The sequence below is a fragment of the Apaloderma vittatum genome, unplaced genomic scaffold, assembly GCF_000703405.1.
Source record: "Apaloderma vittatum isolate BGI_N311 unplaced genomic scaffold, ASM70340v1 scaffold11997, whole genome shotgun sequence".
Taxonomy (NCBI): Eukaryota; Metazoa; Chordata; class Aves; order Trogoniformes; family Trogonidae; genus Apaloderma; species Apaloderma vittatum.
The window spans coordinates 57,579-84,038 of record NW_009725830.1 but is presented as its reverse complement, the minus strand read 5'-3'; the positions used below and the strand labels follow the sequence as shown (position 1 = coordinate 84,038).

Sequence of the window (26,460 nt, the reverse complement as noted above, 5' to 3'; positions counted from 1 at the left end):
TATTTCTCTGTTTTTTGGCATATGCCTTTCCATTACTCTTATTAATTATTATTATTATTATTGCTATTAGTTTAGTTTAGTTATTGAACCATTCTTACCCCAACCCATGAGTTTACTTTTTTTTCTAATTGTCCTTCCCATCCCACTGGGAGTGGGGAGGAGCAAGTGAGCGGCTGCGTGGTGCTTAGTTGCTGGCAGGGGTTAAACGTGACACCCAGGGCACGTTAAGCAAGGTTTTGAAATGCCTTAGAAATCAGAGTAACCTAACAAAGCATGTAATACAACACTTGTCTGTGCTGTCTTGACATCTCTTTAAATCAATTGCTGAGGGGTCCCTGGAGTCCAAGGGGAATAGCCACACAGAACAGTTGTGTTGCAGTCAGTTGGAGTCCATTGCTTGAAGGTTCTGAAGGACTTCCAGCACAACTTCATAACAGAATAAATATTCATCCTGCGGAGACATCAGTGTGAAACACCTGGTTACATTCAACACATATTCTAGACAAAGAAGGATGAACTGGCTGAAGTGCTGTCTATAACATCAACATCTTCGTAATATGGATACAAAAACTTAGATTATAGCATCCTTGTTCTTATTCAGGGCAGTACCTGTAAGCATGTGCTCAAATCTCATTTAGGTCTGTGAAGGCTATCTGTTTGCTTCATTTTAATTACTCGCTCAATCATTATCCTGAAGAAAAATATATCAAAACACACTAAAATATTTGCCTATAGGAAGAACTTATCTGAATCTTGTCTTGCTTTTGTTCCCGCCACTTCTTTGCTCTGATTGGCCACATCATGTCTTTTCCTGTGTGAAAACTCTTTTTAGGGGTAGGTTTAAGTCAGCAGTAGGAGGTTTTTCTGAGGTGATGATAACTCAGCAATAGCAAAGATTCAGCTGAAGACTGCAGTTTTGCAGGGTAGAGTTTATGGTATCTCACCATCCCTGCTTTTCTTTTTGCTAAACAGAAGGGGTAGGGGAGCTGCTATCTGAACTATATTGATGCAATGCTTTTATTTCAATTAATTAGTGAAGGGACAGAACTTTCATATTTAAATCTAGATACCACCTTTTTGTGCTGTTAGTTTCCCTAAATGAGAGGGCTAAATTATGCTTTGAGCCCCATATCAAAGCCACTAACTGAAGCTTTTAAAAATCATGATCTGGTTGAATATTGAGAACTTACCTTAGTTCGGATCATGCCAAAACGCTGATCTCTCAAATCTCTCACTATATGCTTGATGTTGAACTACCAAAAGAGAACAGGTTTTGTTTTGTTGTCATGCAAATTGGAGAAAAAAAGACTTAATCATGTTCAGATGGGGAAGCTGTGACCCACTTCTTTTACAAACAGTACATTATCTTTGTTGTTTAAAACAAGAAAAGCTGGGTTTATTCCATTTTGTCAGCATGAATTCTACCAGGACTTACTTTAGTCTAAGGTACCCCCACATGTTCCATACAAGTTTTTAATACTTAACAATGATGTGTTTGATACTTACACATAAATCTTTTTCTATATAGCTGAGCAGAACTTCAACACACAACAAAATTCCACTTCTTCCAATGCCAGTGCTGCAGTGAGCAATAATAGGTCCTGTACTGTGAGCTTTTCTCATGTAACAAATAAATTGTACAAGCTGCTTAGCCAGTTTGGGAATATTGTGATCTGGCCAAGTGGTAAACTGCAAATGACTAATAATGCGCTTCTCTTCTGTCTGGAAGAGAAAGATCAGAAATGTTAAAAAATATGAATCCTAAGATCAATTTTCAAGGAATTCCACTGAAAAATTTTCCTTCAGGCTCATTCTTTGTCAATTGTTTGTCTACTCTATGGTTCTTCAGCTTTTCATACTTGACTCTATTCTTTTATAAATGCACTCAGAAGACACAGTGCTAGGGTATTTACTTCATATAATTTTGATGAGGCACTGAAGTTACTCTGTTGTCCCAAAAAAGATGTAGTTAGCTTATTTGTTAGAAAAGAAAGCAAAAACATTAGTTACATTAGAACATTCCAGTACTGTTTACTAGAATGTTTTTTGTAACTGAACTGAGATATACTAACAGATGAGTAGTGTTATGATAGCTGCCATAGTAAGAGCATAAGATCTTACATCAGCATCATAACTGCTATGCTGGCTATCAGATATAAAAGAACAATTTGTGATTATATACCCTAACATACAAACAAAATCAACCAACAAAATGCTTACAAGAATAATCATAATGTGAGTGAAGAGTATTATTAATTGAATGGTCCTGGGACAGCTTGCCAGCTATTAAGCTGAATGCAAAAGTATGACCTGGATTTTTACCATCAGAAGAATTTAAATGTGTGTCTGGATTTCTGCTGAAGTAAACCTGTGGTTTTCTGTAGTAGTGTAATACTGGTCCAAGACAAACATATTAAGCATAACATGTTCATTGAAACAATCACATATAATGGCTCAACTTGCCATCTTCGTAATCTTTTGGGAGGGGTCATATCAAATGCTTTACTGTGTTTCACACAATAAAGTGAATAGTGTTTTGTTCATATAGAGAAATTGTTTCCTTGATGGAGAAAGAAAACAAGTTAGTTTGGCACAAATACAAATCTGATTATTTCATTAGTTAGTATGTCCTTCAGAAATTTGAGGCAAGACTGATGGACTTACAGTTGCCCCAATTTACATGTTCTTATACCTGGATTCTATACTTGTTACATTTCTAGAAATTTGCTGCTAGATTTGTATTTTCACGTGTATTCATGTCTTTTCATGAATGAATGAAGTATCATTTATTCTAAATTCTGGCATGGAAACCATCTTCTTAATTTTTTTTTTCCCAACTACCATTACACAATATGAATCTGCTCTGGCAGCCCTCACTGATTTGATTTAATGGGAACAGTAAGCAGTGCCATAGAACACTGAACACACCAGCTCTGTGACTATTAAAGGACTAATTTTTGGACATTATTGTCCAAGTGTATGTAATGTGGGATCCATTGCTTGTGAAATGAGCAAAGAAGCATCATCTCAGTAACCCTAATTTCATGTCTGTTATTCAGTTTTTTACAGAGAAATCAAAAATTTTACATACAGAGAAAACAATACCACTAGTATTTACTCATGTAAAATATCTAATCAATTTGACTATATGTGAAAGTATTGTCTACTCAGCTTACCTGCTTGTTGATCATTTCTATTGTTCTAATTACGATGTATTCCAGAATCTGGTAATTGTCTAGCCTGAGATGGAAACTGGCCAAGTCTATGGAGTTCTGGGGAGGTTCAGGCCAGTATCGATGACATCTGACTTGCCCTCGCTCCACTTCTTTTGTCATCATGGCAATCACATCTGATTCACTCTCCCAGACCATTTGCCAGAAATCAGACATAGTGGATGGCAGAGGTCCTTGGGTTATAATATAGAAATGTTCCTCTTCTCCAACTTTCATTCTAATGTAACTTGCATTAATGTAGCCATTCTTTTCTCCCAGAGGAACTCGTGTTTTATCATCTGTACAGAAAGAAGAAGTTGCTGTTTCAGCTGTAGATCTGAAACAGAGTTCTGCCATCCCTAGCACTCAGGAGATGAGGAACCTCAGCCTCTAGCAGCAAAGTTTGCATCTGGCGTTTAGCATATATTTGGCTAGTAGCACTAATATTAATTACTGCTAATATGAATTCCCACAGATAAATTGTATGGTTCACTGCAGCTTTATTTCTCTTAATATACTTGCAAGAATTATATAATCTTAATATACTTGGCAAGAATTCTAATTACAATAGAATTGTTGGGCTGTGATTCAAAATATTGTATCCAACACTGCTTTTAATGTGTGGCATGGGAATGTTATCACTGGCTATTGGTGTAATAAAACAGGAAGCTTCTGAGAATGTATATTGCATCACTAATATGCTACAAATTTTGCATGTGTTATCCTGCTGCTGCAGTTTAGAAAGGCATCGAGTGTCTAGAAAGTGTTCTCTGTCTGTCCTGATACCCTTCAGGAATCATTGGGCAGTACACTATTTTTCTGGAAATCCTTATTAACAGCAGTCATTTGGCTATAAAGACTCACATCTTCGTTCTAAAAAAACTTCTCATCAGTGATGGAACTTGTTTCTGACTCAGATCAGAGCACCTGAAAGCTGTGGTTTTATATTATGGTTTCAAACACTTCTAACAAATCTTTATCTTTGCAAGAGCTACATCACTCCAGGAATTCGACTGTACTTTTCAGAATTTCACTGCATCACAGGCAGTAGACATAGCTGTACATTTAAATAAAGAACTGCTATTATAGTTTGAGTTACAGGTGACCACAGAAATGGAGATCAGTATCTCTGAAAAAGAGAGAAGGAAACATCAAGACAGCTGGCCCTCTATCAGGCCAAGAGCTGCCTTGTGGAAGATTATAATTGAGAAAATTACATAGTGTGCCATGAAGACATACTTTTATAAATTCTGCCTCTTTTGGAAAAATCTCAACACGTTTTCTTAGTGGAGCTCTCTGTGACTAAGGCTGTGGTGAGATTTGCACCTCCTATATCTCAGTGTTACAACTGTGTCTGTTTTCTGACGTCTTTGTTCACTGAATGTATGTAGTGTAGATACTTACATGGAAGAATATCTCGGTATCTGTTTTTATCCTGGTTTTCTGGTGCTTTGCCAGTTCTGCAATCATCTGTTGGTTTCACACGTTCTAAAGCCTAGATCAAAGAGAAATAATCAATCCATGTTGTTCACATCCTTCATAAGCAGCCTTTATAGAGTTGGTGTGAGCAAACTTTACTTCTGGGTCTGTGACCCAAGATTGTCAAATAGCCTTCTTACAGAAGAGAATCAGTACATCATTCTCTAAACTTCTAGGCAAGAAATTCAATTGCTTTGTATTTTCTTCACACTGCACAAAATTTCTAGGGTTTTCAGGTGAGATTTCCAACCCACATTCTCAGTCACTGTCATTACAATTCCCTGTCCTATATTGCTGTAAAATAGATATTTGGAATACTGTCTTGGCCAGATGTCAGCATTCATAATTGATAACATGCTGACTAAAACACCAACTATTGCTCTGGTAACAGGTAGTGAATGTGAGTGAATACTCTTCAGTGATGGAGAAAGTGATGGATATAAGGAACAACATCAATGATGTTAAGTGCAAATCATATGGTCATTAAGTATTTTATAGCAGATTTAGGGGAACAGAATGCAGTGTAGCCTGAAGCAGGAATGTGCAAGTTACTTTCATGTAAAATTTTGAGTTTCCTTCACTTTTCTTTATTCTTTTACCTCTTCTGTATGCATTGCACAATGCTTAGCCATCACATTATGCCACTATACAGTGTATATGGACTGAAACACATGACAGTTCTTTAATATCTTCATCAGGTACTACAGCTTTTACTCAGATAAAATATCCATTGACATTGGTAACCAGTGCTTTCCCTATTAGATCTTTACATTTTCTGTGCAGTCGTGTGACTCAGCTCATAGTGTGCTATTCTCACATCAGTAACAGAATGGAATGAATGAAAATTAATACAGGCCCTTAAACCTTCAGGGAAAGTCAGCAGATTCTACACACTTGAGCCTGTGGGATTTTGTACACAGAAAGTCTGAGATATAAAGGCAAGTGAAAGAAACTGATAACATTGTAATTACTAGGGAGACATGTTAGCAATCTATTTTACTGGTGAGGAATATCTCCTTTAAAGGAAATTCTAGTGGTATATTGAAGATTATGAAATAATCTGTTCTTTGGGAATTTGCTGATAACCAAATACTCTATTTATATCCTGAACAAGGGATTTTATATGCTTTCCTAATTTTACATTTTTTCTTTATTTATATGCCATTATATGTAATTATATGTTTTTCATTATCTATGAAAATGTTACTTTTTAATTTCACAAAGTTCCTGACCTTAATAGCATCTTGTGGCAATGAGTTCCATGAATCAGTGAACTGTGTGAAACATTTTCCTTTCATCAACAAAGTGTTTCAACACTAGTGCATCCCTAGTAGGTTGGATTTCTTGGTTTAGTGCAACCTCTAGAATAGTGCTTAGGCAGATGTCCAGCAGAGCTGAGGGAGTAATAGGAATAAGTCTGTCTAGGAAAAAGCCATTTGTACCCTACTTTTGTGTACTATTTATTTTCAATTCTATGTGGGCACTATCTTTGGACGGTGAACAGTGTAAGCCTGACCTGCGTGGAAAGAGAGATCCAAATACTGTAGCATCACCCAAACAGCAGAGTAGAAGCCCCATTCTGATTGGAATAATTCTGAGAAAGTGGAATCAATAAAGATATACAAGTTGATCTCCCATACAGTATGCAAAAGGCTCGCACAAGGCACTTTCTTAGCTCTGCTGAACACTCAGATCTTAAAAAACAAATCACACTTTACCGTAAACTCCTTTAACACCTCTTGATTCTGAATCCGCAACTCAAGGCTTCGAATAAGACCTGTGATGCGAGTCCTTGGACCTACTCCAGTCAGTGATTGTTTGAAGTTAATTAAATGAGTCAGTTCATCTCCAGAAGTAAAGGTTCTGCCTATATATCAACAAAAAAAACCAAAGTGGTTTTTAATTATTATTGTTCCTTTTGCAAAGTCTTGGCTTTAAAAACTAGGGGCTGTCGTACTTAAGTACATTTTGACGCTTATACTGTGGAAGTGAAATGTGAAAAAAATATTTTTGGCTTACTTATGTTCACAGCAGAAAGAAGAATAAGTTAGCACCATGGATACAACCAGTACCACATTTTTTTGTGATTTGGAAGCAGATCCAACTATTGCAACTTATGGCTTCATACAGTTTCTAAATACACTCTGTTCTCTAAATCATAGAATCATAGAATGGCCTAAGCTGGAAGGGACCTTAGAGATCATTTTAATCCAGCCTCCCTGCCGCCAGGGACGCCACCTCTCGACTAGATCAGTCAACACATGGTGACCAAACGGAAATCGAACTCGCGTCCTTAGCGTTGTTAGCGCTATGCTCAAGTGACTGAGCTAACCGGCCCCCTAATAAACTGTTCTTGCAGAACTGTAAACGTTAATGCTAGTTTATATTGATACAGGATACTCCGGCCACGTCTTCACAGGAAATCATCTTCACGTGTCCAATACTTTCCTGAAAATTAGTATTGCTACACTCCACTGCTACGAATAATCACTGCAAATTCTACCTCCCTGAAGTAAGAAAACATCTTCTGTTTTTTTCATCTTACCTCACACTCCCTTTCAAGAATGAGTTGTGAAGTATCTTTGATGAATCAGAACCAGGATTCAGTTTACTAATTAGCTCATCCTGAAGTATATGTCCTAGTCTAAAACTTGTCAGATGGATAAACAATTACACCTCCAGAAATAGCACCACTGTAGTGGAGCAATTGAAGAATTTTTGCTAACATGTAGAAAAAAAAATAGCCTGTTTTGTAAATAATAGTGATTTGAGGCACAGAAACTATGGAATTTCTCCTTTTAGTCATAGGCTGCTGTTGGCAAAGAATAATATGCAAGCTGTCTCAAAGAAAACATGATGATCTGTTCCACAGGTTTGTCGTATGCTGAAGAAATGGGGCAATGCTATCATTGCTACGCCTAAGTAATCTCTGTTACAAAAGTGGTATGCTTTTGTCTGGGCTACAACGTGCACCTGCCTTGCCTGAGCTTTGAAGAAACTTTCTCTTCTCTAACCCTCATACACGTGAAAGTGTTTCTTTTAACTAGTTGAGAATGCCAGTGAAGACAGATCTCCCGCTCCAGACAGAGTGCACTATTTCCCATACACCTCTCTTTCCTTCCAGATCAAGTAGAATAAAACCCCCAAACTTTGAGCAGGTAATAGAGGCTAGATTGATTATAATTTTCTGTTTGGGAGCCAGCACAGCTTGGTAGTATAAAGGAGATAACTGTGGTTACTTCTGATAAGAGCCATCAGCAATTCATTGCTTCAACAGGGCAAGAAAAGGAAAGGAAAGATCTGTGTTTCAGAGAATCTATGGAATATCACAGCATCCTCAGTATGATTCCTTTCACAAATTATTCTTGTTTGGGGCAGAAGCAGTTTGATTTCCTATAGGAAGGAGTAGCAGATTCTTTCTGTAAACTATCTTCTGGTATCAGAGAGGTTTTAGCACCTGAGCTGTGAAAGTACTTCACTATACGTTTAAGGACATCAGCTCTAGAGATTTTAATGAAGTTACAGGAAGTGAAAGTCTTGAGGTAGAATTTGACCTTTCTTTCTATGTTTTTGTGTAAGCATTTAATTTACTTTTTTGAGTTGTATGGGAACAGTTTCAAAAACCTATTGCATCCAGTGACAACAAGCACATTTTGTAGTATACTCCTGGAATTTGTTCCATTGATTCTCAAAGTCTTCTTTGTTACTCCCTATCATATATGAAAAAGGCCTTCTACTACATCTAGTCTGTTTACTGTATCTCCTTTAAGATAATTTTTTTGAGGACAAACTAAAAATTTCCATTTTTTAATTCTGCACTGAGAAGCTCCCACAAATTTGCTACTGACTCAGATTACAATGTTTGGGTTTTTTTGTTCAGCCACTGAGCCAATGTGCCATTTCTTTGTGCTACCCAATAATGTATGATGTGAATAAATGCTCAAATTAATTCAATAACTTTCTTTTCCTCTTTTTTGCTCAGTTGGTATACCCAATTGAGTATAATCAGGATATTCAGAGATTTTCCCTTGGGGAAGGATGTAACATATAACATTACAAAAAACCCCACAAACTCCAAACAAATCCTAATCAAAAACCAAAAGAAAAGACACAAAAAAATCCCACAAAAATAAATTGTTGCTCATCCTTTTGAAATTGGTGCTCCAAAGCAGAGGCCCTCTGAGGAGTGGCAAGTGGGTGACAGCCAGCAGAGCTGCTCTCGCTAGGTTCAATTAACTACATTCAGACTCATGTAACTTCCTTCTAGCAGTTCTCCAAAAGAGTTGGAGAGCTCCTGACTCAGGCCGCCTTCTTGTGGATGATGGTCTTCATATGTAACAATGGTAAAAATTGTGTCCTGAGTGCCCTGGTCTTTGGGACACAAAGAGAAAATCCTTAGCTTGTATACAAAGGATTAATGTTTTTCTCACTGTACATACATAGGAAGAGCTGGCCTATAATTCTAAAGAAAACAGAGAAGTTTTTGTGTGGTTACTTCTAGGTAGAATGGAAATCCTGTGGGGCATATCATCATCTTCCTTGTTCCAGCTGTCTGACTCACGTTCGGCATATTTCTGTGACCTGTAAAACAGGTGTGCAAAATATGTCAAATCTTCCTCTACTCACTAACTCCAATACCCTCAGACCTAACATTTAACTATGTCAGTAGGCTTAAGCATATCCCAGTGTTACATTATCCTATCCTATGTATGATTATAATACATAATGTTAGAAGTAGTAAAAGGTACACTTGAAAGGGACAATGAGATAACAGGCAGCAGCTTTGCAAATATCAGTAACCATTGCAGACTGTGCATGTTCAAATTACACAAAGCTTTTGCAAGTAGAAATTAGAAGTACTAGAAAATACTGGCAGTGAACAGATTCAGATGACAGAATAGGAGCTGGAAAACCATGCAGTTTGCAAAACAACCAGAAAACATACTTGTTATCCCTATATATGATAACTTTGTATCAGCCATAGATGCATTTATGCATCTTGCACACAGAGCAACATAACTTAATAATAATCACATCCAATTAACTGGTATATCACAAGATAATGTTTTATTAGCAATGAGATAATAGCAAGTGGCTCTGAGCCTATGTTTACATGAATGTTCTCACTTGCAGATGCTCTCAAAGCTTCTTTCAAACTTTACTCTGCAATAAAGTAAGTTAGAGAAGATTTTAATCCCTAAATGATTGGCTACTGTTCTTACAAAATTTTAAGTTTTAAGTGTAACTATTTATTCCTTCTTTCCATTTATGTGAGTTATAAGTGATAAAGAATCATATTTCATGTGTGCTGCATCATTGTAATAGACAAAACTGCCTGTCTTATCAACAGTCCATTATTCTTTGACTTCCTATTGTACGGTAGATTTAAAACTTGAAGTAAAATTCTTCTCTTCTAGTACTCTGTAATTCCTTTGGAGTGACATCCTCAAATTCTCTTGATTCCCAGATGTCTAGAGTTCAGCATCTCTATTGCTACAGCCACAGTAAGCACAGGCTGCAAGACCTGCTCGGAGCACTTTGTAAAACCTGCGGGGACCCTGCTCACACCACAGGATGTGCTACCACGGTTCTCTCCTCCTCAGCCAGAAAGGCTAAAGCTACCTTAGGTGCGTCTGCATGAGCTGTGACACCTGGAAGCTTCCATTTCATTTATCTTACTAGTTATGTGAAAGCTGTTTAACAACTCGTAACTGCAGATGGAGCTGCATTCCAGTTCAGCTGTATTTCTCTCATTTGGGACGTAGGAGTGTATTTGCGTGCCATATTAGGACAGCTCTGGAAATACAATAATAAATAATACTATTTAAGAGTTTTACTGCATTTGAAAGACTTACTTCTCTGAAATATTACTAATGAGATCCTTATAGTCTTGTCCAGCCAACTGACCTTGAAGGGGCGAATTGTGCATACTTTCTGGATCCTGTGGGTTTAAAATAAGAAAAAGCTGTGAAAAATCAGGACAAAAACATCAAGAAAATAGCTGCTTTCATCAACATTCTTTCTCACATCTGACAAAAATATGTCCTTCACTCAAGAAAGAAAGGGAAAACAGAAGTTTCAGAATAAAGTATGTAGTTTGACTCATCATTGCAGTATCACTAGGACTAAGAAGCCACATCAGCTGCTTTTGTGAGTTTCATAACAATACAGTCTTCAGACATCTCTACCACATTGCATGCATAATGAAACTTTGAAAAGGTTCCTGTTAGTTATATCTCTCTGATCTCATAAAGAAAATGCAATCACAGAAATCGTGAGTCACTCTCTTCTGCTTCTCCCACTTCTTAGCAGCAAAAAGCACCAGTGTCTGAGATGGAATTGTTGGTAATAATTTCCTTTTTTTATCTCAGACACAACAGTGCCAGCTGTTAGGAGCATGGTGCAGCTGCTCTACTGAAGCAGCACTCAGCTAACAGACAAGGCAGACCCTTTATCATCTTCCATATGCAGTAGAAGCAATGGTATTGGTGGCTGTTTCTTCATCGCAGAGATTGATAACTGGGTCCTGCATTTAAGTAATGATGTAGGACTCTAAGGTCCCTTCCAGCCTAGGCCATTCTATGATTCTATCATTCTAAGACTTCTGCCGTTAGTGTGTGGAAGCGGCTCCTTTTCAGATGTAACACTTGATAGATAATTATTTAAATTTTAGTTCAGAGTGGTGTTTCTTCTTTCTTTTTTTTTCTACCTCATATTCCAGATGCACTCAGAAACTGCCTTGGCATGTTACACAGTGTAAGCTACTGAATGCTCCCCAGAATCTTAATGGTAGCTGCCACTTAAACCTTATTTTCTTATTTTTGTGCTTGTATTTCCCCATTAGAATAGCGGAATCCATGGCTGTCTATTTAACCTGGAATTAATTTACCCAGTTTCTGTATCTGCTGACTACATTGACTGGAGAATACGGTATGGATTTTTGTTTTCTATTTGTCAAGGAAAGGCATTTTAATGATGCTTTTTTCCATCTGTTTTTTTCTTTCTTTTTTTTTTTCCCCAGTAGCTTGGCATTTTTGAGGTCTACATCTTTGGAGTAGATGGCAGCTGTGCTTTATAAAGTAAAGCATAAATAGTTTCTATTCATAGGAGACAGCTAAAGGCAAGCTGGAAATAATTGAAGAAGAGAGTTAATGGAACCAATTCAGCAAAAAAGTTTAGCATGTGCTTAAAGTTAGGCATGTGCTGTGCTGAACTAGATAAACTTAACCACATGCTTAAAACTAAATTTGTGCCTTAATACCATGCTAACTCAGGGATCTAATAAGGAACTTGTAACCTTAGTACTACTTCTCATTGATATCATTTCTTGGGTGTACTTCTCTGTCAGATCATAGACGTCACCTTGTTTTGATATTACATTTTACCAATCTCTAACAGTTTCCACACCCCTTCCAACAGTGTCCTTAAAGCTTCCTCAAACAAATTTCTCTTCAATGTTTTCTCAGTGTATGCACATCAAGGATTTCCTCTTTCTAGTTTGATTACATTGTTTGTGGCAGGGTTAGAGTTTTTAAATTATTCTGGAGGATAAGACGATTTATATTTCTCACATTTTCTGAGGAGAGATTTTACAGTTGTAAACTTAGAAATAATAAATTCTATAAAATTTATAGATTCAAATAGGACTCAAAAAAAAATAATAACCATGTATGAAGAACTTTGGGTGCCTTCAAGTTCGGAATAATGGAAGATAGTTAGATAGAAATCCTTTAACATATACTTTAAAGTATATGTTTTGAAATACTGAAAGAATGGTAAAATTAATAAATCAGTCATTCCAATATTATAAAGCACCAGAACTAGATTTACACATGCATGCTTTCTTCCCCCACCCTTTTAGCATATATGTATTATACTAATCATATTCTCTTATCTCAGTGGAATCCCCTGATTCATTCAAATGTTAGCAGTTGCAGTCATTGCCACACACTTCCCTCGCATTAATCTTTTTTCATTGAGGAGGTGTGGTTCTTGCCCACATTACAGCAAACCCCTTTTACAAGCAAATATATGAGTACATTGCCTGATGACTTTCTGGGAGCCTGATTCAGATTTTACCTTGGTGCACATCTGGTTGGATTCTTCTTCCTTGAAAGTGAAAACAGGCTGACCTTGCAGTCTTCCCTCAGCACTATCTAAATACCAGAAAACAAAATCAAAGTAAAATGCCTAAAAAGTATGAAAATATAGATCCATTTCTTCTGTGCCGCCCACACCAGAGGACTTTGATCTAGGAAGAGGTGCTTAGATACAGGGCCAGAAACTGGCATGAAACATCCTTTCATGGATGCTCTGAGATGGTTAGTACAGCACAAACACCAGACATCACCACTGAAGAAGCCAGCATAATTCATGTTGCCAGAAGATACACTGAAATAAACCCCTATATCAATAGCAGTTATAAAACTTCTGAGACAGAATTTAATTTTGCCCTCCTATGCCCAGCCCATTCCTTTAAAACATTAAGAGATAAACTGCATAGATTAACTTTGATGTCGTTGGGGTTTGCTGGTCCAGGAAAACAGGTTAAGCTTTCTAGCATCTACATAATTCACTAGTGTCATGTGACATGCAAATAAATGTCCCCACATCTAATTGCTTGAATTTGCAGAGCTGAAGAAAAGGCTAGTCTCGCTGAATATTTCCACAGCCTTCAATAGAGAAATAGCTTTAATCAGCCTTTTTATAACTGTCTGTCCCTCCATATTTTTTTTGAATCATTAATCCCCCAAATTAAACTAGAATAGAGATGGGGCGCTGAACATCCTCCTTCCAGGCTGGTGCTGAGCATAGCTTTCTCATCCTTACAGAAAAGCTTTGCTTGAAACAGGGTAGCTTCCAGTAAGTGAAGGAATGTCCATTGCTGTGTCTAGACACAGGCTAGGAGTTCCACAGAATTAGGTTCAGTCTAACAGAAACAGGGGGAAAAAAGAAAAAAGAGAACCTTGAAGTCTAGAAGCAGCTTTGCCTAACAGCAGAATTGCCTAAAATACCTTTGCGGGTAAGTTTGCACCAGTAAAGATGACTAGATGTATAAGTGTTTGCTGTAAAGTATGTCCAACCCCCACATCAGCTCTGCATCTCTTCCTAGTCAGCGAGGGAGAAAGAAAATAGTAATGGCTTATTGCCTGAAAAGATATGAAACAAAAGCTCCAATTTGTTATCAGCAGAGCTGAAGTTATATTAAGGAGGATTTTTTATATTTTTCCCACGGAAGTTTCTTCATGTTATAGGAAACATTTATGTGTTTACAAAAATAGGAAGTTGAGGAATATAAACCCATAATCTACTGGTAATAGTATACCCTTGCTTCCGTTCCCATTCTGAAACAGTATTTAAATTTTGAGAGTTCAGTAAAGCAGAGCCTGCAGCACAAGTTTTTCCCATTAGTCAGCTCCCTAAGTACTGCTCTGTGCAGGTGGCTGTGGTCTCAAATTAATAGTAATTAACCTGGGAGCAGAGGCTTCTGGATGTGAATGTGAACAACCGCAGAGGGGAGGGGAGCTGTCTGCCAGGCAGAAAAGGAGGTGTGGTGTTTCCAAGAGATAAGGTAGGAGTGCTTGGACGTGAAATTTGTAGGGAATGTATTTTAGCAGCTGGGCTGATAACTGGCTGTGATTCCATTAGTGAGTTGTATAAGATTAGGAACCTTTGTGACTTAAAAATATAAGCTGAGTTAAAGAATCTTTAAGGGTCTTGCAGCTTTGCTTCCGCTAGTCCTAGATGTAAACAATCGTACTTGGCCATTCCTTCCCTGTGGTCCTATGTCTCGCATAGCTTAGCCAGAGCTGCAGATCAGGGAGCTGGTTTTCTATCTACAGCTATGAATCAGGAGTAACTGCAAAGTTGTTAATATTGAATTGTTTTGCTAATAAGAAATTTGAATTTAGGTAATACGTAATCCCACTTTTCTAATATGCTGAGTGGATGTAGCTGCTTACCAGGCTCTGCTTTTGTGTTTGGGGGGGAAGGCATGCTGTTGCTCTGATTGCCTGCGTAACCCCAATGCAAAGTCATGCTTCGGCAGACAGTGAGTTGAACAGTGCCTTGAGCCTTGCGTAGCAAATCTATAACTGTTTGGCGTGGCAGGCCAGACACAAAAGTCTCATTCACCTGAAAAATACAATGATATGTACTTCCAGGTTCCTGTAACAGAAAGCTTTTTTTAATCACGTATCCCAGCACTGAACAATATTTACATAGTTTCTTTCCATTGCATGTGTCCTCATCACCTCCCATTTCAGTAACTTGCTTAATCCTTTCCTCTCTACTTCTTCATACCATGTTTGCCAGCAGTACACCACAAAAATATAGTCTGCATCTCTTCGGAGACACTCAGAAGGCATTATCTACCCCGCTCTTCAATGGAAGATGGAGGAGAGATGGAAATAAATGACAAATAGAAAAGCAAACAAAAATATTGAAACTCCTGGCAGGGGAAGAAAAAATAATTTGGGGTAAAAAAGAAAAGATTGTTCATAGTAAAAAGTGCTTAAGATAGTAAGATTTCAAAGATTCAAAAGATCCAATTCCAGTGCTTTTTGCTTATCTTGATAATACCTAACTGGCACCAATGGCAAGTTCATTTCAGTATCTTTCTGGTTAGCTCCTATATACACAATTTGTCAATTAACTCTTGTTGCCCTGATTTTTTTTTTTTTCCATGTATAATCCTTGCTGGGCACAGTTATGCTCTAGAGTAGTTGCCCTTTGCTGCTTGCCCTGCTATTCTTGGTCTGCTTTTCTGCTGGAGCACCCAACAGCCGAGGGACACCATCTTCTACATGTTACTGTGCCAAGTAGCCTTAGATTTCTAAACTGCACAACATTTATACTGACCAGAATGCTCAGTATAGAGTAAGTAGAGAAAATAGAGGCTAAAGCAATGAAGGACAAGCATTACCTTAAGTAGGATGTCACCAACTTGAAGCCTCCCATCTATATCTGCAATGCTGTCCGGGCTGATGGCTTTTATTAGGATAGCCCTGCCATTTCTTCCACCTACCAGTGCAAATCCTAGGCTTCCATTTTCTGCTTTTTCCAGCTCAATCTTAATAATGAAGTCCTACAATAGAAAAGGATGCAGTCTGAAGTGGAGCTTATTCAGGGCTGTGTTTTGTCTGCATTTTTAATACCAAAGAATCCCATTATGCCTCACAGTCCTCACTGGCTGATGTGAATTGTGGAATATATCCTTCTTTTGGATAGGTATATAGGGCTTCCAGTGATTAACATAGCAGCTGCATGCATGTATCAGAAAAAAAATAGTACAGGCTTGTTTCTATAATCTGTTTTAATAATTGCTGGAGGGGAAAATAACCTCTTAAGCACAAGGAAGCATGTACTTTTACAATATATCAAATACATCACCTTCATCGACAAGCAAGTCACTCATCTCCAGCATGGCAGCAATGCAGTACATAGTCCATTCTTTTATTGTTCTATAATGCAAATTTTAACCTCGCAACCCCAGTATACCCATCTGTTTAGCACTTCATTCAGTTTTAAAACCAGATACTGTTTTAGGGTCAAGTATTATGTCAGAAGTAGTAGCAGCCTAGAAATGTTTATGCCTTGTAGCATGACTAATTCCAATGTTGCAAACATCATCCTCAGAAGTTATTTTAGCAAATTGAACAGATAAACCATCATGGATTAAATGGTGCAGAGGAAACAGTAAGAGTGATGGCTTAATCAAGAGTGAGAATATTGTTCCAATTTTTCTGCTGGGTTAGGGGTCTACTGTTAATGAGAGACAGCCTTTTTTGCAAACCACAATCAATAGAAAACTAGTAAATCTATTCCCATGGAATATCAGTCCCAATGTAGGTAATTTCAATTCCAAATAACATTGTTTTCCACATGTTTGCACAAACAGAAGTGATGTTTGCGCTTCTAAGAATTTGCAAGCACTGTATGTTGAACATGGAGATTACTTCTTTCTTCAAAGAACACACGTGTGTGTTTTAGGAATTCATTATTTCAAAATGGCATTACTTTTGCCAAATTCAAACAGTTATGGTTTATGTCAATGCTGCATAATACTCCAAAGGTTCAAACTAATTTTACTGTCTTTTCAAATGCCCCATCTGAGAATTTCAGAATGAAGCATCTGCTTCAGGTTTCAAAGATTTTTGTGGAAAATTCCTCACAATTACACTTATTTTCCCCAGAATCCCATACTGTGTCATTGTGTATCTTTTTCCTGTGCTTTCATTCTAAACAAAGGATTAAGCTTGTAAGCTCTTAAAGACCTAATGAAGGGCTACATCCTATGAATTGTGCTTATATTACCAAGCTGGTAAAACAGTGATAATGTACATGGAAAAATGGCAATAGAGGCGTCCGACTCCAGGAGGTGCTCAGTGCATTCCAGTCTATGAATACTGAAGCAATTCAGTGCTTCACAGGACACTCTCCAAATGCATTATATTCACATTTTTAAAAGAAATTGGGGAGATAGCCAATATGTTAAATATAAATTTGGAAAAAAATGTCACCCCACATAGCTCCCTTCATTGAACCATCTCACACTTGATAAAATTGTTCCTTACCTTAGATTCTGGAGAATCAGGAGTGTTTTGCTGAGCACCGGAGTTAGTTTCCTCCAGATATTTCTCTGTGAAAGAGCAGTAACAAGTTTTACACAGTTGTACTGGTAAAATTTTCTACAGTACTACACTCAAAATTGTATTCAGAGACATAATAAAATATTTTATATTTGACATGTAAAATACAAAATAAATTCTGTGGACTGAATGTCACCTTACACTGCTGAACTGTGAACTGAGCCTTCTGTGCATTATCCCTCCAAACTTTATACCTCCCAGTGAGCAGGTCCCAAAACGAGCTTTAAAAGCTGCATGTTATAGGGTAAGAGACACCAGAGGGACAATGGGTAATGTATAAATGTTCTCTGAAACTCAGGGAGGCAACTTTATTTGCAAAGAATTAATCTTTCCCAGGTGCTGCTGGCACCAGCTACAGACTTATTGTCTTTGAAAGAGAGTGGACAAAATTTTACAAACCCTAATTGAAAAATACAAAGTTCCTTACCATGGTGATGCAGCAGATGCTGTTCTTGGGCATTCACGTTTTCATTTGAGAAAGAAATATTGGCTTTCTCTGTCTCAGCAGGTGGCCCTAAAAGCATACATGTAGATTTGTTCTGACAGGCCTCCTGCTAACCTTCATATACACAAGGGAATGTAAACTCTGTGCTTAGATTATGAAACAAAGCATCACTATCCAATATTGATACCATATGAGGCAGTTTGAGACTCTTACTACTGCATGATTAAGTTTGCCAATTAGCACAGCGATATAAACAATTCTGTCGTGAATTTCAGAGATATTATATCAGTCGTTGCTATTTTTAAAATTGTAACAACAATTAGAGATCAGACTGAGTCATTCTAGACATGTGGCAATGATTAGGCAGAGGAAGAAGCAGGGTGTGTGTTAGTGTCTGCAGAGAGGGATGTGTAAGAAGACACTCCCACCTCTATGCACCCAAGCCCAATTTTGGGGTTTTGCTGTATCATATCTTGATGATTTTAGTTGTCATCCACAGACTACTCTTAATGTATGAATTACAGAAAATGAGGAGTGTTCTGTTGTTTTGTTGTTTATTTATTGTGTTTTTAAAAACCTCCCTGTCGCATTTGCAATTTAAGTATGTATTTTGTAACTAAGAGAGTCTAGAAAAAGAAGGCTTGCTTCCTTAATAGCAGATAATTATAGATTTATCTATAAATCTGTCAGAGATATTAGCAAGCAAAATCTATAGTAATCTGGTATTTGGTGTTCTAAGTGCCTTATAAAAGAAAAGAATCTTGTTCATAAGAGGGACAGGTAATTGTACCATTGTAGAGTTCATGAATCTGTATCAGATGTGGTCAGATCTGGTAACCTATTTTGAAGGTGTATTGAATAATCTTGGTATCTGGAAAACTCATGGAGCATGGATGTGTAAGTAAGGTCACAGAATCACAGAATGTCAGGGGTTGGAAGGGACCTCTAGAGATCATCTAGTCCAGCCCCCCTGCCAGAGCAGGATCACCTACAGTGGGTCACACAGGAATGCATCCAGGCGGGCTTTGAATGTCTCCAGAGAAGGAGACTCCACAACCTCTCTGGGCAGCCTGTGCCAGGGCTCTGTCAGCCTCACAGTGAAAAAGTTTTTCCTAAAGTTTTTGTGGAAATTCCTGTGCTTCAGTTTGCACCCGTTGTCCCTTGTCCTATTAGTGGACACCAATGGAAAGAGCCTGGCTCCGTCCTCCTGACACTTACTCTTTACATATTTATAAACGTTAATGAGGTCACCCCTCAGCCTCCTCTTCTCCAAGCTAGAGAGGCCCAGTTCCTTCAGCCTCTCCTCATCAGGGAGATGTTCCACTCCCTTCATCATCTTTGTAACTCTGCGCTGGACTCTTTCAACTCTTTCAAGCAGTTCCCTGTCCTTCTTGAACTGAGGGGCCCAAAATTGGACACAATATTCCAGATGTAGCCTCGCCAAGGCAGAGTAGAGGGGGAGGAGAACCTCTCTCAACCTACAGGCCACCCCTCACCCCAGGATGCCATTGGCCTTCCTGGCCACAAGGGCACATTGCTGGCTCGTGGGCATCCTGCTGTCCACCAGGTCCCTTTCTGATACTTGGGGTTGTTCTTTCCCAGGTGCAAGACTCTACACTTGCCCTTATTGTATTTCGTAAAATTTCTCCCTGCCCAACTCTCCAGCCTGTCCAGGTCTCTCTGAATGACAGCACAGACTTCTAGTGTGTCAGCCTCTTCTTACAGTTTAGTGTCATCAGCAAACTTGCTGACAGTGCTCTCTCTTCCCTCATCCAGGTCATTGATGAATATATTGAACAGGACTGGCCCCAGTACCAGCCCCTGAAGGACTGCACTAGATACAGGCCTCCATCTACACTTTTTCCTACTGACCACAACTTCCTCAGTTTAGCTACAAGGATGCTGTGGGAGACGGTGTCAAATGCTTTACTGAAATACAGATAAAGAACATCCACTGCATGGCCATCATCTGTCCACCTGGTTATGTCCTCATAAAAGGCTATCAGGTTGGTCAGACATGACTTCCCCTTGGCAAAGCCATGCTGACTGCTCCTAATAACCTTCTTATCCTTGATATGCCTAGAGACACCGCCGAGGATAAGTTGTTCCATTGTCTTTCCAGGGATGGAGGTGAAGCTGACTGGTCTGTAGTTACCTGGGTCCTCTTTCTTGCCCTTTTTGAAGGCCTACCAGGATATGCATTTACCATGTTTTAACTATACCACAGGAACTGAGAGTACACATAACATTATCTGTGTCTTGTAATAAATTTGAAGAAGTTTGTTCTTCAGTAAGTGAAATAAGCTGCTTACGTCTATAGAAACAAGCACATGACTAGTTGATATAGAATAGGAAATCTATAACAAGCTTGACTTGGAATAATTTCTTTGGGTAGCTATATGTCAGTATTCAGATAAGTGTGGGCATATGAGCAGTTTTGGCCCAGGGTTATTTCTGCATGATTACAAAAAAAAAAAAAATCAGTCAGGTAAATGAAGCTGTGGGTTAGGCGTGACTTAAGATTGCAGCCAAACGTACACTAGAAAGCATTACTTGCATAGCTAACACACTTTCCACACAGTGTCGTAGACGTGATTCCTCTCCTTCCACCTGATCGTGCAGATGTAACCTCTGCGTGGTGAGAGTCCTTTGGCTAGAGGGATTCTGGTCAAGTCTTTCTAGTGCAGGTTTTCAGGTTTTGTGTCACTTATAGTATTAAATATTGTTCCCTGATAGGAATGCCCTTGTACTGAATAAGGGATGTTGGTGCTCCCTGTTTCAGATTTTCTATAGATTTACTGAAAACAGTTCCAAAAAGTAGGTATAGAAGATGTAGTGTTGGCTTATATTCAATAGTGTCTCAAAAAGTGCTGGAAAACCCCTTAGAGAATAGGGGTGTTGAAATATGACAATGTCAATTCCCATTTAATAACAAATTAAAAAAATAGAAACTGACTATGCAAAATGCAATAAGTATTTTTTTTTACAGATAACTGTGCATTTTATTTCTATCTTTAAAGAGGACTAAATCTCTTCAGACCCTTAGAATGGTTGTAACAGAAATACTGAATGCCGACTAACAACCTGTTAGTCACTTTTTAAATGCAATGAATCAATACATTATGCTTAGTTCAAAAATCAGAAGCAAATTTTGAACTAAAACCCCAAAATATTAGCCTTACTTACTATTTTCCTGTTCTATAGGAACCACTGGGTTGCCATTTCTGGGGGCAGAAAAAGTGAAATACGTGAGCCATTAAGAGCTGCATGCTTTGTGAAGCACATATGAAAAACATTTTTAGAAAGTCAGTAGTCTAAACTGTGGTTGTGCTTCTATGATTGTGTTAATGGTGTTTTCCTAAATAACATTTATATAAAACATTTCACTGTATTTAACAGCAGTCAAAACATTTTATTTAAATGGGTTCAGGAAAGGAAGAACGTGTCCCAATACAGAACTGCTTTGTGATACGTTTTGAATTCAGTTTCAGTCCCTCCTCTATAAAGTGGCAATGTTCTTTTGCCATTTCCTTTACCCTATTTTTGTTTATCTCCTTAGACTGTAAATTCTTCGGGGTGTGCTGACTACTAACTGCTTGTGCAGCAAGAAATATAATGAGGCTGCAGTTTCTTCATCTGCTAGACCAGTGCAAGTTAATAAAACGCTGACAAAAGTTGGAACTCCATTAAGACAGCTGTGACAGACATGCTGTCGCTCACTCTGGTTCTGTAAGTTATTCATGTGCTTTTGGGTTACTATTTGACTGTTCCTCTGAGATCTTTGGAATCTATTTGCATATCAGTCCAGGACCTCTGCTGGCGCTATATCAGACTGCAGAACACAATATATCTAAACTGCAGCCAGGAACTGATAAGAGAAGTGATAAATCCTGGGATGACCTTTTGTTACATGGTACAGATGAAATGCTGCATTTTTAAATACCTTTCTAAAACATTTGGCTGTTGGAAGTAGCTCAATGTTTCCCATCAGAGGTAGTTTCTTGCCTGTAGTTGTGAATCTGAGATTTTATGGAGAAGGTTTGCATGACTAGTGGAAATATAAAAATTTTCCTAGAGAACAGAGTATCTGAGACTGGTGGCCAGCCTCATGGCTAAAAGATTCATGTTTGTGTAATGGATGACGTTTGAAGAGTTCTCATTTGTGCTGCGTGAGTCTACTTTGTGTACTCACTGTGTAATTGTAATTACAAGGAGTTAAGATATCTTACGGATGGTATGTATCAGGTTGCAAGGTTCAGACTTTGGAGGTAGAGCATTTTTCTTGTAGTGTGTGTTGATTTTATTGTTTGACTTGTTGATGTAAAATTTAGAAACCTGCTTCAACATGGGGATTGAGTATGCTCACATTTACCTTGTCGGCTCAGGTTTACCTTGTGGCTTTGATTTGGACATTCTGGGTGGCAGCTTCACACACTCTCACTGCATCATCCAGGCTAATGCCCTCAGTCCACAGTCCACAGATGTAAACAATCTGATCTCGTAGCTGCAAACTGCCTTCCACACTGGCAGGAGAGCCAGGCACTATCTCTAGCACATAAATACCTTGTAACTTGCTTCCAGCTCCTCCTGTCAGCTTCAAGCCTAGAATAATGCAGAGAAAGCATCTTTTGTGGCAGTGTGTTTTGAATTGCACTGTCAGGGACACACAGCCTAATGGAACAGATGTAGGTCATGGAAAGATAGGCTGAACAGATCACCAACATTATAAATAGCAGTCCTGCCCCAGTGAGATCAAGTATAAGAGCTGGAGTGTTAGAGTGAGAAGTAATTAGATGTTTAAAAAGTATGGGGGGGGAAAAAAAGGTATTGTCCATCTCTACACTTGAACTATTCCATAGAGCTTTATTTCACCTGATGTTGAATAGACACTTGAGTAAGACACTTGGCTGCGTAGCAGTAACTCCGTGATTACCAGAGTGCTTGAGTGCCTTGCAATCTTTAGAGTGCCATAGGGAACAAAGACATACGATGACTAAGAAGTTATCTACATAGTACAAAACTGAGCTGTGCAACAATATTCAAGCAGTCTCCAAACAAGCTAGTTTCTGAAATGGAAACCTGAGCAAATGCAGCTATGCTCTTTCCTGACTGCAGTTTTATCCCTGTGCAATACTCACCGCATTCTGCAGAAATACCAAGCTATTCACACTGTGAGGATTTCTTTTATTGCTTCTATTGCTCAATGTGGATAAAGCTTTGTGTCTGTGGTGAATCAAGGATCTGAGTGGATGTTTTTTGAACAACAAACTATTACCTTCAAACTTTGCCTTTTTTCCTTTTTTCCCTCCAGATAGATCTTTGTGTATCTCAACAGGTAGCAGACATTATTATCTAACTACCAACAAGTTATGTATATCAGTAACATAAAAATAAGAGACTGGAGATCTACCAGAAACTTCAGCCAATGGGATGATAATACAAAGATTATTTTTTTCCATCTATCTTCACGAGTCTAATAGGAGATATTTGTCTTTCCTTTAAAGTCTTCCTCCAAATAAAGCCCTCCATCCTTGGTCACAGGTGGTGGAGGAGAACATAAATGTGTAAATGTCATTCAGGATCATATTGATCCAAGATCACAGTTACTTACAATTGTCTTATGATTGCTGCAATCTCTGTCCAAAATAGCATGCACAGTATTTGCTACGCACCTAGCTGTCCATTGGCACCTTTTGTGAGAGTAATTTCGGGAATCTCTTCTGGACTAATAGAAGGATGTGGGTCACTGTCAGCACGACCAACCACAAGGTGCAGATCAGGAGGAGATCTTTGCAGTAAAGTCAGAACTTCATTGCATCGTAAAGATGTGACATCAATTCCATTCACCTAAATGACAAACCGGTAAAATGATGTTATAGATCTCATTGACCATCCACTCTCAGTTTTGCATATGAACATAAATTAGTTTTCTCTTTCATGTTACTGCTGTTCTATGGTATTTGTTGTCAGTTAAGATTGCAGAAAGATTGGTTTTTTTAAAACTTTCATTTTTTCTGAATGCAAAGCTTTTGTAAAAATAGATGTTTAGTTTGTTTTTTTTTCTTGAAACTGGAGGTCTCGTAACAAAAACCAAGGAGGAGAGTCTAATGCAACAAATTGAAGATGAACCAGGCTGAAAACAGGCTTTACTCATACATCACAAAGGACGTAACTCCTGCATTCTTTGTATGCAGCCTATCCTATTACATTAATTCAGTTTATGTAATTTAATTGGGAAGGCATTTAATGTCTTGGTTGTCTTGCATTGCTGCTAGATGATTCATGTTGTTTGCCTACTCATACAGTTTATTTGTTGTATGATTCATTTGCATTTCAATGCCTAAATGTGTGATAAACTGAACCCTATGAAAGAAGAATGCCGAAGCTAAATGACATTTATCTGCAAATATTTTTTTTCCCTCTGAAAATTCAAAGAACTATTGTACCATAATGATTCTGTCTCCCTTTCTTAATCTTCCATCAGACAGGGCTGGATCATTCAAGATTTCATCAACATACAGGCAGTTGTCCACTTTGTTAAAAACTACAGAGAATCCATAACTGTTGTTCTCTGACCTTGTCAAAGTCACGAAGATCTCCATTTCCTGTGAAAATAAGCACAAGATATGTTTCATGCAGGCATTTCTGTTGCTTCGTTAACATATTCTCTTATGTTTTATATGCAGATAGGGATCAGGTCCTCAAGTGGTATAAATAAGAGCATATGTAAGGGTTTCTCTAGTCTGTCACTACCTTATTCCAGAATTAACCTTACTTCATTTTACCTAGTGGAGCTTCATGGTGATTGCTTCACAGGGCCTAGTAAGGCAGAGAATGCCATTGGGGACTGGAATTCTGGCATTTGAAATATGTAAAGAAAGGCTTGGAGTCCTCTGAGCTGACAGTCATTACAATAGTAGGGTGCAGAGATTGTTATTATTGCAATTGCTGTCCCACCGAAGGAAAAGACTGAAGCTAAATTTTGTCCTCAGCACTCTCAAATGAGTAGGAATTCAGAACTTCAGCAGGAAAGCAAGATGTTCAGCATTTGGCAGGACTAAGCCTTATATTTTGAATAGTAATTAGCACAAGGATCATGCTTTCTTATCAGGACACTACATCAGTATCACTGTAACAAAGTGATTTTCCACATGGTTTTAAAACACGACAGAAAAAAACCCAAGCAGCTGGCTAATTAATTTTAGAGGCTACTAGAGGGCTTTTAGGCCTTTATACGCTGAGAAAAAATCTGCAGAATGCTGGAAAGTTGAAGAGATACTAAGATGGCAAGAGCAAGGAAATTGTTCTTAAGGCAAATGGTAAAGAATTCTGAAGATCTGGGCATAGTGGAAGGCCTGCTTTACTTGAGGGATGTGGACATTCAGGAAAGTAAACAAGAGCCATTAAGAGATATCATAGATAATGAGTTCAGAATAATGTTTAAGAATGTTGCATTCTTAAAGTTGTTTCTTCTCCCTTATTGCATTCTACCCATTAATAATCTGGTGCCTAACACATACCCTAATGCGATCTTCCTTTTCTTCCTTCTCTTCCTCTAGTTCTTCCAAGTCTTCCCATTCATTGTCACTGTCATGTGTCTCTCTAGCAGGCAGGGCTGATGAGAAGGGACCACAGACACGGGGTTGTGGGGTCGCCATGGTTGTGGAGAGTGTTTCAGAGCTTCCTCCCCGTGAAGGTGAGGTCACAGATGTTGAGCTGATAGTTGGATACTCTTCATCAATAGGGGTTAGAGAGAGAGTTTCAGGCATACATTTTGTGTTCGATAGGTCATCATCACTCTTATTTAATATGCAGCTGGAAAATAAAAAGATTGCAGTGCTGGGGTTTTCCTCCATATGCTTTATTAGATGGCCACTGAAAAGTCTACTGCTTATGCATGACCTTATTTTAATTTTAACTGAAGTGCTAGTTATGGTATTAAATTGCTGTCTGGGTCCACCAGTGTTACTATAAAAATAGGTAAGTTATCAATATTTTGCAAATCTAGTTAAAAATTTTTTTTAAATATCAGAATTTGAAACAGCCTTTGCAAAATCTTGTACTCTTTTTTAAAGACATTAAGTAGTATTTGGTTGCTTCTTGAAAACAATAATTGGATAATCGCTAGACCATTAATTATTTTGTCTGTCATAAACAACTTGTCTGGTAAGTGGTATGCTTGTAATACTACTCCAATTTCCATATCTGCATTTTTCTTGAAAAACGAATGCCAGCCATACTCCTGTTTCCTATAGGTCTTTCCTTGGTAAACAGAGCACAGACCAGAAACATGAAATATAAAATGATTCCTGTCTCTCCATAATAAATACAAGTCCTGACTTCTCTTAGTACGCTTGCTTTTTTTCTTATGCTTGCCTTGAAGCACAAGCATTGTCCTACAGAAATCAATGAATTTGTTCAATTACTTGAATTAAAATTATTATTGATTTTATTTCACTGTATTGGAAACATAGTATTCAGCACTTTTGATGTTCAAGCCCAGACTGCAATCATATCTGCTCTATTTTATGTTAGTTTGGCTGTTGTCATTAATGAACTCTAATAGATTACTACTATAGCATTGTTTCACATTAAATTCACTGCTAAAGCTGATAGAATGCTTAAAATATTTTTAATGTGTTTTCCTCATATCAATCCTTATTGAAATATTGCT

General features: G+C 38.1%; 1 protein-coding gene across 1 annotated transcript; it reads right to left on the bottom strand.

Annotated features, from left to right (window-relative positions):
- Positions 1-379: 379 nt before the first annotated feature.
- LOC104276661 (tyrosine-protein phosphatase non-receptor type 13-like) lies at positions 380-25,444 on the bottom strand. The gene is made up of 14 exons (XM_009873068.1): positions 25,307-25,444; positions 24,233-24,391; positions 23,459-23,633; positions 22,178-22,388; positions 20,973-21,010; positions 17,267-17,331; positions 15,616-15,777; positions 14,654-14,825; positions 6,410-6,558; positions 4,617-4,707; positions 3,177-3,511; positions 1,507-1,722; positions 1,191-1,253; positions 380-451 (listed from the first exon to the last, which is right to left on the bottom strand). The coding sequence occupies exons 1-14, from the start codon at positions 25,442-25,444 to the stop codon at positions 380-382; spliced, it is 2,046 nt and encodes a 681-aa protein (XP_009871370.1).
- Positions 25,445-26,460: the final 1,016 nt, after the last annotated feature.

Excerpts from the sequence above, each read along its gene's own strand:
- LOC104276661 (XM_009873068.1), bottom strand. The coding sequence starts at position 25,444 with ATGGCGACCCCACAACCCCGTGTCTGTGGTCCCTTCTCATCAGCCCTG. Across the intron at positions 21,011-22,177 it reads GTCCAAATCAAAGCCACAAG|AAATGGCAACCCAGTGGTTC; the intron begins GTAAACCTGAGC and ends TTCTGCCCCCAG. Across the intron at positions 4,708-6,409 it reads AGGTGTTAAAGGAGTTTACG|GCTTTAGAACGTGTGAAACC; the intron begins GTAAAGTGTGAT and ends TCTTTGATCTAG.